General features: G+C 38.8%; 1 protein-coding gene across 5 annotated transcripts in view; it reads left to right on the top strand.

Annotated features, from left to right (window-relative positions):
• The first annotated feature begins 4338 nt into the window (after positions 1–4338).
• Positions 4339–14158, top strand: part of LOC130928535 (zinc finger protein OZF-like) — a 51733-nt gene continuing 41913 nt past the window's right edge. For 2 of the 5 annotated variants that reach the window (XM_057855220.1, XM_057855218.1), the window contains exon 1: positions 10851–11221. In XM_057855220.1, coding sequence (XP_057711203.1) covers positions 11095–11221 — 127 coding nt within the window. In that variant the 5' untranslated portion in view covers positions 10851–11094. Of the gene's footprint in view, positions 4481–4676; positions 4792–6743; positions 6780–10850; positions 11222–13671; positions 13781–14158 lie in introns of those variants that run through there. The other 3 variants (XM_057855219.1, XM_057855222.1, XM_057855223.1) reach the window with 3 other exon arrangements.

Here is a 14158-nt window from a genome sequence, read left to right as displayed (position 1 = left end):
AAGGTAAATCAGTCTTCCAGATGGTTGAAAAAGAACTTAAATGGCTCCAAGACATTGTCCTTTTCATCTTTGCCTTAACTGAGATTAATTATTCTGATGGTACATCGCTGTACAGTTTACTGGAGCTCATCCTCTTCTATCTGCAGGATGCTTGGGAACTCCTACTACATTGGTTAAGGCAGTTTTTTTTTCCCAACCCTATCTGAGGCCTTTGTGCTGTCTTGCACAATCCTTTCAGGTTGAACAAGTTCAAGGTACCAAAATTGAATGGCTAAAGTTTATTTTGTAAATTCAAAGTTTCTCTACCTCATGATCGTTCCATCCATAAGCCTTTCTATGTGCTTTATTTGACCAAAGAAACTTCTTCTTAGAACACATGTTGAACAATGTAATGTAATGCACGATGTTCTTAAAATGCTTTTTTTGCTTCCATTTATTTACAAACTCTTGCAGTTCTTGATATTGAAGAACTCATGCAAAGGATGGAGGTATTATGGACAATTATTTTTCAGCCATTGTATTTAAAAATGAATGAATGCCGTTGGCTGTAAAAGCTTTTTTTTCTTCTACAAACGTGCTGGTGTGGACATAATGATCAGAGGAACCCTCCAAAATGAAACAGGATATGAAACAACTAAATCACAGCCGCTGACGTTGCTTTGTAAGAGAACCTCACAATCAGAGCTAATAAAATAAAATACATGAGCTAACCAGCAATACTGATCACATGTCAGTCTGTCAAACAACTGATCAGACAACTGAGTCCAGGTTGCTTTGTTGCACGCACGTGCACATTGACGCGACTCATCAGATAGGCTGAGACGGAGCCACTGGGCAGACTTCTGTAGAATGAATAAATATCGGTGGATAATAACGGATGACACTACACAATCACTTTAATATTAGGATTGTTGTTAACACCCATGTATGTATGATGTTAGTAAATTGTTGGTTTTTTTTCTTGGAGATGCGTGTGTGGCAGCCTGGCAGTATCTTTTTTTAACATGGGGTTTTGAAGGTTGCCATCATATTTTCGGGATCAAAGAATCTTTAACAGGAACGGCGTAGCAGACTGTTCTGGCCCACTTGACTCTAACCTTTATTGTGGTCAACCACTGCGTCTTGATGCATAACACACTATGAGGAATAGATATAAGAATATACAAACAGCTGTTTTCTTTAGCCGTTTTCTTTCTCTCTCACGATAAACCACTATGTTTTGTAAGCCAAGTGCTTAGGGTCCGAATTTCCTGCGTCAACGTGTTCTGCTTTGTCTAACATGTCCATTATTAAATCCCAAGAAAGCTCATTCAGAACCTTAGCAATCGCTGCCATGTTAGGAAGGAAGGAGCACTAGCTTGACTCCAGAGCCATGTAGCTTGACTCGCTCAACTCAAACCCCACCAATATCACGCCCGCCCACCGAGTTTGATGAGCCAATAACTGATACAATTATTTCATGCTGTACAAGGGCAACAAGATAAATAAATAATGATAATGAAATAAATACAAATTCAAATTAAAAAATGTTGAAATAAATATTTGAATAAAAATGTAGATGAATAAAAATGAAAATAAATGTTGAAATAAATATAAAGTGAAATAATTTTTAAAAAATATCAATCAAATAAATACAAATTAAAATATATTTAAAAAAAAGTAAAAATTGAAATAATATTGAAATAAAAAATATAAATTGAAATGAATAAATAAATATTGAAATAGCATTTAAAAGAAACATTTAATCATTTATTTGTGTTGTTTTTTTTTTTTTTTCATTCGATTTTTGCACACCTTGTCTTCCAAAGTGACGAGCCGCTCGATGCCGGCCGGTTTGTCTGCCGAGAATGAGCCGTTTTCATTCCCCTGCTGTGTCCTAGTGACGGGATCTGTCGTTCACTTGAGTAAACGAATCCATTCCGGTTCGTTCAGTAAAACGATTCGTTCAAACGAATCGTTCAACGAATCGTTCGCCCCCCTCATCTCCCTCCCCACCCAAATGAATCGTTCGGTTAGTGAACGGGAAGTGACGTTGCCGAACGAATCCCCAAAGACCGCTTCGCAGTATAACTGAACGGGAAGTGACATTGCTTGGTCCCTCCCTCTCTTGCACATTGACCACTCGTCGTAGTTTCAGAAATGAGTGACAGGCGATATCATTCTGCTCTCAGAGACAGCCTCGTCTCCCTCCCGCTGCTGCAAAAGCGAGGGAGAACTTCCGCGTCGTCTGTCCTAGTTCTATGGGCTCAAAGTCATGGCTCGTGCTTGCATTTCGAATTAGGACACGGTTAAACATTTTCCTTTTGAGGGGGAAGTCGGGGTTTGGGGTCGGGGGCGCACGGACTTTCTTTAGCATGATCTTGCTCACATATACAATGCTGCTGCTAACAGCCAACGCGGCATGCCTGCTGTCACGAAAATAAAAATAAATCGAAAGTTTAATTTCTAATTATGGAACGGCCAACACATCATATTAACCTCTCGCTCTGTTGTATTTTTGTTTTTTATTATTAAGATGATCGTTTTGAATTTTTGCACTGGTATTAATAAATAAAATAATCCGGTCAGCTCCCCTGTCGTCCCCGCATCTCAGATCGTCAAATGCTGACGAGAAATAATTGTTTGCTTTATGATTTCGCCTTTCTACTCTCATTAGTCTGTTAAGAAAAATGTAGACATATTGCGACATCTCCCGTGTCCGCGCGCTTTGTTTTGGGGGCGCTTGAGTAGCACATGATGGACGGATTGACATAATTTGTCAAACCAACCGACACCCTCTGACACGAAAAAAAAAAAAACACTCGGAAAAAATTGACATGTATATACAGTTTCATTGCAAATCAATATTATGGTGATCATACTATTTTTTTTTTTTTTCTGTGCACATATGAGGTACATATCGCTGCCATGAAGCCTCCATATAGTGACAGTTCTCTGCCCGCTTCACTGCCGTCACGTGACTGCAGCTCAGGTTTTGCTTGCCTCGTAGCTACGCGTGTTTTAAATTACTGTAAATTTGATAGTATATCGTCATAGGCACAGTCCCGAGTCTGTTGAGAAAAGTAGAACACTAAACCATGCTCGCTAGATTTGTGTGGTGTTTTTGTCTTTTTGAGCAGCATTTGATAGGCTCCACGTTAACAAATATGTGACAAAGTCGTTTCCTTTCATTTTATGACTCGTTCACCGCATAGTCATTACTGGAAAGTCAAGTTAGCAGCAAGCTAGGTCAGGAACCGGAGGACCGAATCACTGAACGGGAAGTGACAAAACTCAGTCTTTCCCCCCTGCCTGCACGCTGGCTGCTTATTGGCCACACGTGGAAATGAGTGACATACGCCATGATTCTGTTTCCGCTCCCTCCCCTGCCCGCGATGAGGCTGGCGTCTGATTGGTCGTGTGCGATGTCAGAAGACGCTGCCGCTTGCTCAACGCCCTCCCACGCAGCGAACAAGCGCCACCAACTTCATAGAACGAATCAGTGCAGATGGTGATTAGTTCGGTCTCGTTCACCCAAACAATTCGTTCAAAAAGAACGAATCGTTCGCGACCGATACAACACTACTGTGTCCTCGGCGACAAGCACTCCCGCGGAACTGCTTGCCGGGGCTGCAGCAGGGGATTGATGAGCTGTTATAGTCCACTGAAAGTTGCTCGCCGCCGGAGGCTGGGGATCAGTGAAGGCAATCACTCCGCGGTGTGTGATATGAGTCGGGGTGATTTTGTGTGGTTTTTTGTGTTTGAAAGGCAAGGAAGGGACTTAGGAGAGCCGCTCGGGTTAGCATGTTACCTAGCTCTCATGCTTCCTGTTTTGTTGACGCTCTTTCCTCCGGCTCAGAGTCCGACAGGGAAATGACAAAAGAGCCGGACAAACTCCGGTGGCATAAAATACCGTTCGGGAGGTTTAAGAAGTTGGCGGTTTTGACCATTATGCAGTAAATTTATGGAGGACCAAAGCTGCCAAAATGAAAAATAAAAGTAATTAAAAATAAATCAATAAAACGCAAAATATAAACGACTATAAATACAAAATAAAAAATAGGATACAAAAACTAAAAATACATACAAAAAAATATATGGAAATAAATAAATAAAAGTAAAAATAAATATGAATATATATATACAAAAATAAGAAATTACATTAAAAATGTAAGAATAAATACAAAAAATAAATGTGGGAATAAATACAAAAATAAATATATTGACTGAAATAAATGTCAATCAATAAATAAAAGCGCTTTGCCTTATATTTACTTATTTCACTGTCAGCACGACCGTGCAAGTGGAAATACTATTCAAATGAGGAGGCGTTCCTACGGGTGCAATGGGTTGAACTATTCGCTTATTGGTTGATCGACATTCTGAAATCTACTAGCCATGCCTGCCACCAAAGACGTGACTTTACAGTTAGCGATTTAGCCGACCTACATGGTGTGAAGTGAGAGAATATCCACCGTTGAATGTCAGAGCATGGTATAAGGTGAGTTTGTATGTTAGTGGCATTTTTAAAAAATGAAAACTTGGTTATTCCTATGGCATGCTGCACTCTCTATATATCTGACTACCACGGGTATCAAAGCTATTTATAACTGCTCCAGTGTAGCTTAGCAGAAGTTACAACTAAGTTCTCATGATAGCAAACGATATTCCTGCTCACCATGTAACGTTGTTTTTAGAGTTTCTGACCTGAATAATTCCACTGACATCGCAACGTTGGATGCTGGATGATTAGAGATCCCAGGATCTCCTCAAAATTCTGGGTTCAAAATGATGTAAGGACAAAGGTTCAAAGTAAGTGAATGTCATTAACTAATTTGACTTGGACTATAGTTTTCACTCATTCAAATGAAGTGTCAAGAGGAAATATTTGTTTATAAAAATAACAAACAAGCCGAATCATGATTTTACCATGAGGGTTAAACCATTTTGTTAATTCAAGTCCTGTTTAAACTCTAGAAATTACTTTTTCAGCTTTTATGCAATGCAACTTTTTAAATTTCACGGAAGACTTCGTGTGCAAGAATCCATGCGACGTCTGGATCCACCGGGAATTGTCCGCACACTACAACTACAAACTGTTTGGCGTAGAAGATATTCTGTGCAGGCCCCCAACAGTCAAAGGCATATCTATGGCAACCATAAACTCATGAATTAAGGCTCTATGTTGGGGAACTAGGAAGGAGGTACAAAAATAAATTAAGACCGTATTTTTTTCACCTATTTTGGAAAGGTAAACCCATATATAATATAAACAATTTTAAATTAAGTTTAAATATTTCATGTTTTTATTTTTTATTACGCGCTAGGAATCAATTTTGATTGGGAGTGCTTTCGCTGCCAGCCTCTCCCAGTCAAAATGGATTGGGTGTCAAGCGCTGTCAATGGCAGCCAATGAGTTAAATGTTGATGTTTATGGCTTGCAAAACAAAAAAAACCTCAAGTTTAATGTCTCAAAATAAAAAGAAAATAAAATTTTTTTGGGGGCCTTGCAACACATCTTCTGTTATTGCAGAAATGTTGGTATAGTTTTAGTTGACTTCTGGGAGATGATTGGATGAAATTTCACCCCTCGAAATCAAATCATGAGGTATGGCATGCCCTCTTTGGTTGTTGGCTCTTTGAAAATAATAAGTGCAACTTCAAAAAGGATCATGTAAAGTGCATGTTTCTCACACATAACATTAAAAATAACCAATAAAAGCATGAAATATCCCCCGACCAAAAAATTACTTTGTTCTGGTACTTGAGTAAAAATGAGCTTCGATTTTTTTTTTTTTTTTTTTTTTTTTTTTTTTTTTTTTGCCCAACAGAAAAAAATGCACGACTGAACGGGTTAAGTCTAATGTCAAAAATTCAGAACTTCCACCTTAAGGTTATGTGTAAAACGACCTAAAAGTAACCACTGAGTGTCACCCTTTCCATTTTGCAGTCTTGTCCGTTGTCCTAAACCATTTTTCCCCCTTATGAAAACGCAAAGGGGGTGTGAGACATCAATAGAACCGTTATGTGCCAAGATAACCAAATATTGATAAAGTTAACAAAAAAATCAATCACATTAATGAGCAATTATCAAAAATAGATCGAAAATGACGAACATTTCCGAAAGTGTTCCGGAAACATCCGAATGGGGCGGAGACGTCATAACAAGGAAACCAAAGGTCGAAGCACGTGCCATCGTTGTTTATCGACGAGAGAGTTGTGTTCGTGTTTTATCAAAAAATCGCTAAAATGGTTCAAACCTGTCATGCAATGTGGTTTACATATAGCCATTTGTCGCAATGTAGTACCCATGAGTTCCCGAACGCGAGAAAAAGAGCTGGACTACGCAGACAATGAGTAAAGTTCGTCAGTGCTAAGAGGGCTAATTTTGCAATTTCACAGGGAAACGGGAACCTGACGAGCCAGAAGATGTGCCTACAACCTCAAAGAAAACAAAATTTATGCTACTTCCCAATCACTCAAGACCCACGAACTGCGAAGGAGTGAATTTGTGACCCGTATGTGAATAAATCAAGTGATTCGAGCATGTCTGTGGAACAGGAATATCAGCTTGTAGAGATTGCAAATCACGGCGACTTAAACGTACATTTGAGACAACAACTCTACCGAAGTTCTGGATTAAAGTCATTTCGGAATATCCCGACATCGCTAGGAGCGAGCTGAAAACTGTGCTACGATTTCCAACACCGTGTATTTGTGATGCTAGCTTCTCTCACTCTCCCATCTCGGGACCATCTTGTCTCAACGAAACAAACTCAGCCCTCCCACTGATTCAGCGGGTGAGTTGTATTTTTTCCCTGCACTTAACACGACGGGGCTAAAAACAAATGCTATTTTATATTTGCTGTATTTTTCTGCTGCACATTGCCGGTGTTCTGACAAAGTTGTCATGCGCGTAACGTTAAAAAGGACCGCGAATGCAGCGATTCCTAAGTACACTCTACAAAGTTTCTTTAAAGAAAGGAATTTAACTTATGTTTGCCATGTATGGCACACACAACAACTGCACATAGCCCTCTCACTTAACGACTTTGCCGTGTCGTTAAGCGTTATTTCACGCCATTTCTTCCGTGTTGCACATGTATGTTTGTGATGTAAATAGTTTTTTAGCACCATTGGATAACATTGAGAGTCCAACTGAATGTAAAAGTGGGACACCGGTCCTTGACAAAAAGACCCAAATCACACCGGTCCGCGGTGCAAAAAAGGTTGGGGACCCCTGCTCTAATCCCATTCATATTTGTGTCGGTTGGCAGAGCGAAAACGATGATAGCATATTAAATGATAATTATTCTATACATTACTTTATTTTGCGGTCACGGTGTATCAGCTTCACAAAAAGAAATGCAAAACATACCATTTGGTGTTTCCCACACGAACTGTTGTCGGAGTTTCATCAGTGTGATTGCTCCCCTCAATGATCCTTTCATTAGGCTGCATTGGCTTTCGTTTGGGCTCAAATTGATAACCCAAAACACCAAAGAAAGGTTCATAACTCTCCTCGTCACCATTAGAAGAATGTTCATTTCGTCGGATTCGTCGCTGCAAATGGAAACAAAATTAACCGCCATCATCGCCGCCATTCAGTACTAAGCACTGAGCCGGCTGTTTCCCGAAAGTGACGTCACGCACACAATGTGCTAGATTTCCGGCATCTTGGGGGCGGGTCCTTTTAGCTTGACAATCGACATAATTTCTATCATTTTCTTGGTGTTGCGATGTGTGTAATTACACAAAGTGGCATGATATGAATTCAAAAGGCATGCGTTGATGGATGGAATATTAGCATTTCCCCAGGTGTTGTCATACCCTTTAATAAAATTATATAAATAATTTCACAGTCTAGGCACATACAGGTTAAGCTAATCAATAAATTTGCCATAAAGGATGTGTGCATGTTTAGGTATATTTCAGGACTAGTTGGTTCAACTTTACATTACATATTTGGAGTTTTATGTGATGGTCCACATGGTCATCACCCCCATGTAGGTGTTAGTCCCTGAAGTGCAGCTGCAACAAGTCAGAACATGTCAGAATTTTCTAAGTTATTGAATGTCTACAGCGAGACTATACATCCTGCATCAGATATTTGGACTTGTTTGAAATGACAGCATAGCATGTTGGTTGTGGGTGATGTGACAGTACCTCACCAATGTGCAGAAATAATAAAGGCAATGATTGTTTTTCTGCTAAGTAACATTTTATTGATGACCAGTGTAATACAATACAAATAATAAACAGGCAATTGATCTACAAAAAAGGATTTCCAGCACAACTAACTCGTTCATCAATGCAAAAAAAACCCAAAAAACCTATCCGCTGGACACCAACATGAGCCACTTAAGGTCAGTAACTTTCTCCCCTAAAACTGGCCAGCTGCTCACCATCAGCATCCCGTGAAATGTAAAATTGTCTTCGGGGAGCTTTAGGGTAAAAACGCACGTAGATGAGTGAGGACGAGAGATGTCTGTTATTGTTGAGGAACGACACCCCAACCTTCCTCGGAAGTATCTAGAAGAAAATCGATGACAACACAAGGCAAAATGGTATTTTAAAAAAAAAATAGCTACGGAAGCATTAGACGAGACACCAGCCGGTGCAGTCTACCTGAGCCCTTAAGAGCGTAAACACGAACTTGAATGTGTAAATTTCGCTTCACTAATTTGCACTAACGCTAAACTATTCCTTGTGAGTCTAATATTGTTAGCAAATTTATCCGTGTCCCGCCTTGCCTCCCCTTCCTGAGACCCAGTGCGAGGTATTAGCTAATTAAAAATGATATAGATTCGACATACCTCAACTGGACTTAAGTAAAAAGTTAAAAAAAAAAAAAAAAAAAAAAAAAAAAAAAAAAAAACACCATATTACCAATTTAATACGGACCCTGTCCTCATCCTTGGTCGATCGACCAATGGGTGAATAGTTCCAACACATGTAGGACTGCCCCCTCATTTGAATAGTATTTCCACTTGCACGTTCGTGCTGACGATGAAATAAGTAAATATAAGGCAAAGCGCTTTTATTTATTGATTGACATTTATTTCAATCAATATATTTATTTTTGTATTTTTTTTCACATTTATTTTTGTATTTATTCTTACATTTTTAATGTAATTTCTTATTTTTGTATATATATTCATGTTTATTTCTACTTTTATTTAATTAGCTATTTATTTCCATATTTATTTTTGTATTTGTATTTAAATTTTGTACCCTATTTCTTATTTTTGTATTTATATTCGTTTTTATTTTTCCTTTTATTGATTGATTTATTTTTATTTTTAATTTTGGCTTTTAATTTTGGCAGCTTTGGTCCTCCATAGTGAACGACGCCTTAATAATCAGACTTCTTCCTTTTTCATCTGATTTATTAATAAAATGGCCTCAAACCATTGTCCTCTTTAGACCGTCGTAAAACTACAAAAAAAAAGTACACAAGCATTGCATTAGCAACAACGTTAGCTTAGCACGCTATACAGGTTCACTAAACATAAACAAAAAGCGTCTCATACAAAAAATATAACATTTCGCTTACTAACATAATATTTACATTCTTTACAACAACCATACTTACGGACATATCTTGTCCAAGGATCATATAAGCACAACATTACAACGTAGGCGTCAGCCTGAGACGTCGTGCAGCCATATTGAACTGGCAAAAAAACAATAAATCATGTCGCAAAGCGACCACAAGAGTTCGCTGTTAGACAGCACAAAAAGCCTTGCTGTAAAACTTACCACAAGGCAGAATACTGTCTGAGCGGGACATGTGCGTTAATTGCGTCAAATATTTTAACGTGATTGATTTAAAAAATTAATTACCGCCCGTTAACGCGAACATTTTGACAGCCCTAATATATATATATATTGGAATGCTTCATCGTAGCTCCCAGCTAAGGTACATATATGGAAAGTGCGTAGCAGCTTATTGCTACATTACCCCTACGTGATAATATTTTTCTTGTAGCAATAGTTCGACTTTAATCTCGTAGTTCTATTTTTTGGTCTTTATTTGACCCTAACACTCAGTCGTAATATTCTGAAACAAAGTTTAGAAATAATTATTCTTTTCCATTTTGAGGAAGTGACGTCGCAAGAAGGACGCTTACTCTGATTGGATGGGATTTTGGAAACTGCTGCCACCCTAAGGTCTGGCGTTGTTATGAATGTACTGAAAAACGAATTTATGCGGTTAGCTGTGCATGCTTTTTTTAAAAAATCTTTTTTTTTTTTTTTTTTTTATTCAAACGTGGGTGTGTGTTATTTTTTCTGGACGTATGAGGGCTGGACGTTTGAGTTTCAAAATTTGTCTATCTTTATTTTGTTCTCAATGCAGAAACAGGTGGGGGAGGAAAAGAGGTTAGGGAGGAACCGGAGTGTGGAGGCTGTAATAATTCGACTAAGAGTAGGCCATACGGGACTAAATGATACGATACATAAGAAGAAAACACAAAGACGGGAAGTGTGAACACTGCGGGGTAAGAGTGACATTTGAACATGTGTTAATGGTGTCTGTTAAATATAGGGAGGACAGAAAACAATTGAAAACCGTTCTGGAACAGGCGACAGAGGTATTTAGACTGGAAAACATTCTAAAGTTAAAAACACCCAAAATTCAAAGACAATTCATTGAGGTTCTCAATGAAGCTGGGCTAATGAAAAATATATAGAGATTATTATTATTATTATTTTGTTCCCTCTGGGTGTGCGTGTTTATTTGTCAGAATAGCTGAAATGGAGTCTGTAACTGCCTGATCTCTTGCCAAACAGTCAACCCAGTAGATGGCGATAATGCCCCATGATACAAGAGGCAAACTACCAACACAAAACAAGACGAAGAAGAAAATCATCTTGTTGCCACACGCTCAGTTGCCCGTGCGACAAAAAACGTGCTCAACACGCTGCTTTTTGTTTGCCCTCTAAGTTTGCAACGCAGAAGGTCTAGAACTACTTGACTCGTTCATCTTCATGTGGCCTTTGTGCGCGTTGGAGCTTCGTAGCCTAGTTATCTTAGCTTAGCTTAGCTTGCGAGCACAGAACAACGTGGTTCGACGCTTCAACTTCAAGTTGGAGCCTTCGAAAGTGAGCAAAATGCGCGCAAGAAGGACGCCAGCCGCAGTGTTCGAGGCGGAACTTTGTAGCGCAAAAGATCAGCGAAGTCATCAGCTCTCGACTGCTTGCAAAACACAAGTAAAAGCTCTTCCTCGCAGACTAGCAGGTTTGTTCACCGATTCGGAAAATACTATTTGTTTTAGCCCCCGTTGTGTTAAATTTGAATTGAAAAATGAGCAGACGTCCCCGTTGAAATTAATTGAAAATTAAGATAATCCTTTATTGAATATCCGGTAGGGAGAAATTCGGATGTAGCGGAAAACTCTCGGTGGCTTGAATTTCCACTTTTTGAGACCCCAATTTGGGAGAGGAGGGGGGTTAACCGTATTCTTGTTTCCAAAAAAGAAGACACTGCCCGGCCTCGAGAATTTTAAATTTTACTCATAGTTCACTCAAAGATGCCTTATCGCCAGGGGCGCTTACAGGGATTTGGGGCCCCTTGAAAAGATATAACTTTGGGCCCCACCAAATGTGCCGGGGGACACACACGTATTTAGAGTATCAACTACGTAATTTCCTGCATTCTTGTGAATCTTTACACAATAATTTGTGCATTTTCTGCATTAATTTAAGATGAAAATATATTTATGTAAACATACAGCGTATAGAGCCATAATGAATAGGGAATGGGAGTACTACGTCATTGTTTGGACGCGCCTCCATGCTGGTAATATGATTCACTTCCGGTTCGGCAGACTCAATGCGGATTGTAACGTGTGGTCGTGCTAAGCTAACTCTTTCGGTGTTTTAGAAAGAAAATATGGGTGCTTATTGTTGCGTTACCGGGTGCAACAGCGTCTCCTACGACAAAAAAAGGGGTTAGGAAAAATTGACTCACTTTTCACCGTTTTCCTGCATGGAGGACCAAATATCAGATCACGAAGGTACGACAGATGGCTGGATTGCAGCGGTTCGTCGGAAAAGCATTTCTTATCATATTTCTGCTGGAATGAGAGTGTGTTCCTGTCATCTCTACTCTTGTAAGTTGAACGATTTATCCACTTTTGGTTTCAATACGTTTTGTTTTTTTTACACCGTTGTGTAAATTTGCCTCGGTAGCAATGCTCGCCTACTACGACTCACCTACTTGTTGTGTTCCTAGGTAAACCTGCTGACAACACATCCTGATTGGTCACCATCTCTCTTCTTGGATCATTTGACAAAGAAAATTTGTTCAGTGGAGTGGTTCCATTTGTCCTGTGTCGGACTCAAACAAGCCCCTGCAGCAGACGCCATCTGGGTCTGCCCTTCTTGTCGATGAACTGCGGGCTTTTAACTTGTGAAAATGCAAGAACTTTAATGCACATATTTATTCTGACTGGCTATTTAACTATGGCCAGTGACGTGTTTTTTTGTTTTTTTTTTAACCACTTTGACAAAGACACGTTTCATTGTAATGTTGAATTTATATATTCTATTATTATTTTTGATTTATAATATTCTTATTTGCTCTAATGTAGACTTTAGACTGTCAATTCAAATAGTGTTGGAAAAGTTGCAATACCTAAAAAAGAAATGCAAGAACTGTAAAGTACATATTTATACACCTTTATTTACCTAAGGCCACTGGATGTTTTTTAACTGCTTTGAAAAATACAGGTTTTGTTGTGATCTTGTATTTATATAGTATATAGCTTTTTATAATGTATTATATTATGTATTATAATATTTGCTGCCCCCTGCCAGAGTGTGGGCCATTTTGTACTAACATTGTTTTAAACTGTCAGTTCAAATACTGTGTTGGAGACTAGTACTTGCAATACTTAAAATGGAAATGCAAGAACTTTAAAGCACATATTTATCCTGTCTGGCAATTTACCCAAGGCCAGTAAATAGTGTTTTAAACTGCTTTGACAAAGACACGTTTATTGTGATCTTGTATTTGTGTATTACTTATCATTTATTATATAATATTTGCTGCCACCGTCAGAGGGTGGGCCTTGTTTGCACTAATTTAAAGATATTAAACTGTCAATTCAAATATCGTATTGGAGAAATTGCATTACTTGAAATAAATCTATTGCAATTTATCAGTCCCAGTTCTTGTCTACAACACTGTCCAAAAATTGTCAATGCATATTCCAAATAGAATAACAAAATTAAGTCACCTGACTTTGTAATTATTACACCTGTTTATTATGAAGACCTGAAGTAAACAAGCAGTTACAGTTTGTCAAGAAGTTGTTCGTCATGTTTTGGTATTCATATTTTATTGACTTTTCACAACAACACTTGGGCTCGTGTTTGTAAGAGCAGAGCAAACTGAAGTTTCAGCGTGCACTCTTCGCCTTTCCAACCTCTCATCACGCTCCGATGTGGTGCGCTTGACCTCAGAATAACCCAAGAAGAGATATGGTGACCAATCGGGATGTGTTGTCAGCATTTCATATGCAGGTTTTCCTAGGAACATAACAGGTAGGTGAGGAGGAGGAGTAGGTTAGCATTGCTACCGAGGCAGATTAACACAATGGTAAAAAAAAAAACGTATTGAAACCAAAACGGATAAATCGTTCAACTTACAAGAGTAGAGATGACGGGAACACACTCTCATTCCAGCAGAAATATGATCAAGAGAAATGCTTTTCCGACGAACCGCTGCGCCCCAGCCATCCGTCGTGCCTTCGTGATCTGATATTTGGTCCTCCATGCAGGAAAACGGTGAAAAGTGAGTGCAGTTTTCCTCGCCCTTTTTTTAGTCGTAGGAAAAAGTGTTGCACCCGGTAACACAACAATACACACCCATAATTTCTTTCTAATACACCGAAGGAATTATCTTAGCACTACCACACATTACAATCCCCGTTGAGTCTGCCGGACCGGAAGTGAATCATATTACCAGCATGGAGGCGCGTCCAAACAATGACGTAGTACGTCCCATTCCCTATAGACTGATATCATCTATAAGAAATGTACTGAAGGCCATCTTTTACAATCTAAATATATTTTTATTAGAAATATTCTCAAAGCAAATACCATAATGAATGACTTAGAATAAATGTTTTGTTTGAACCTAACTATACTACAGTCAATGGCATAGGTTTGC

Source organism: Corythoichthys intestinalis, chromosome 13, assembly GCF_030265065.1.
Source record: "Corythoichthys intestinalis isolate RoL2023-P3 chromosome 13, ASM3026506v1, whole genome shotgun sequence".
NCBI lineage: Eukaryota > Metazoa > Chordata > Actinopteri > Syngnathiformes > Syngnathidae > Corythoichthys > Corythoichthys intestinalis.
The sequence above is the reverse complement of the archived record's forward strand: the minus strand, read 5'-3'. Positions and strand labels throughout refer to the sequence as shown.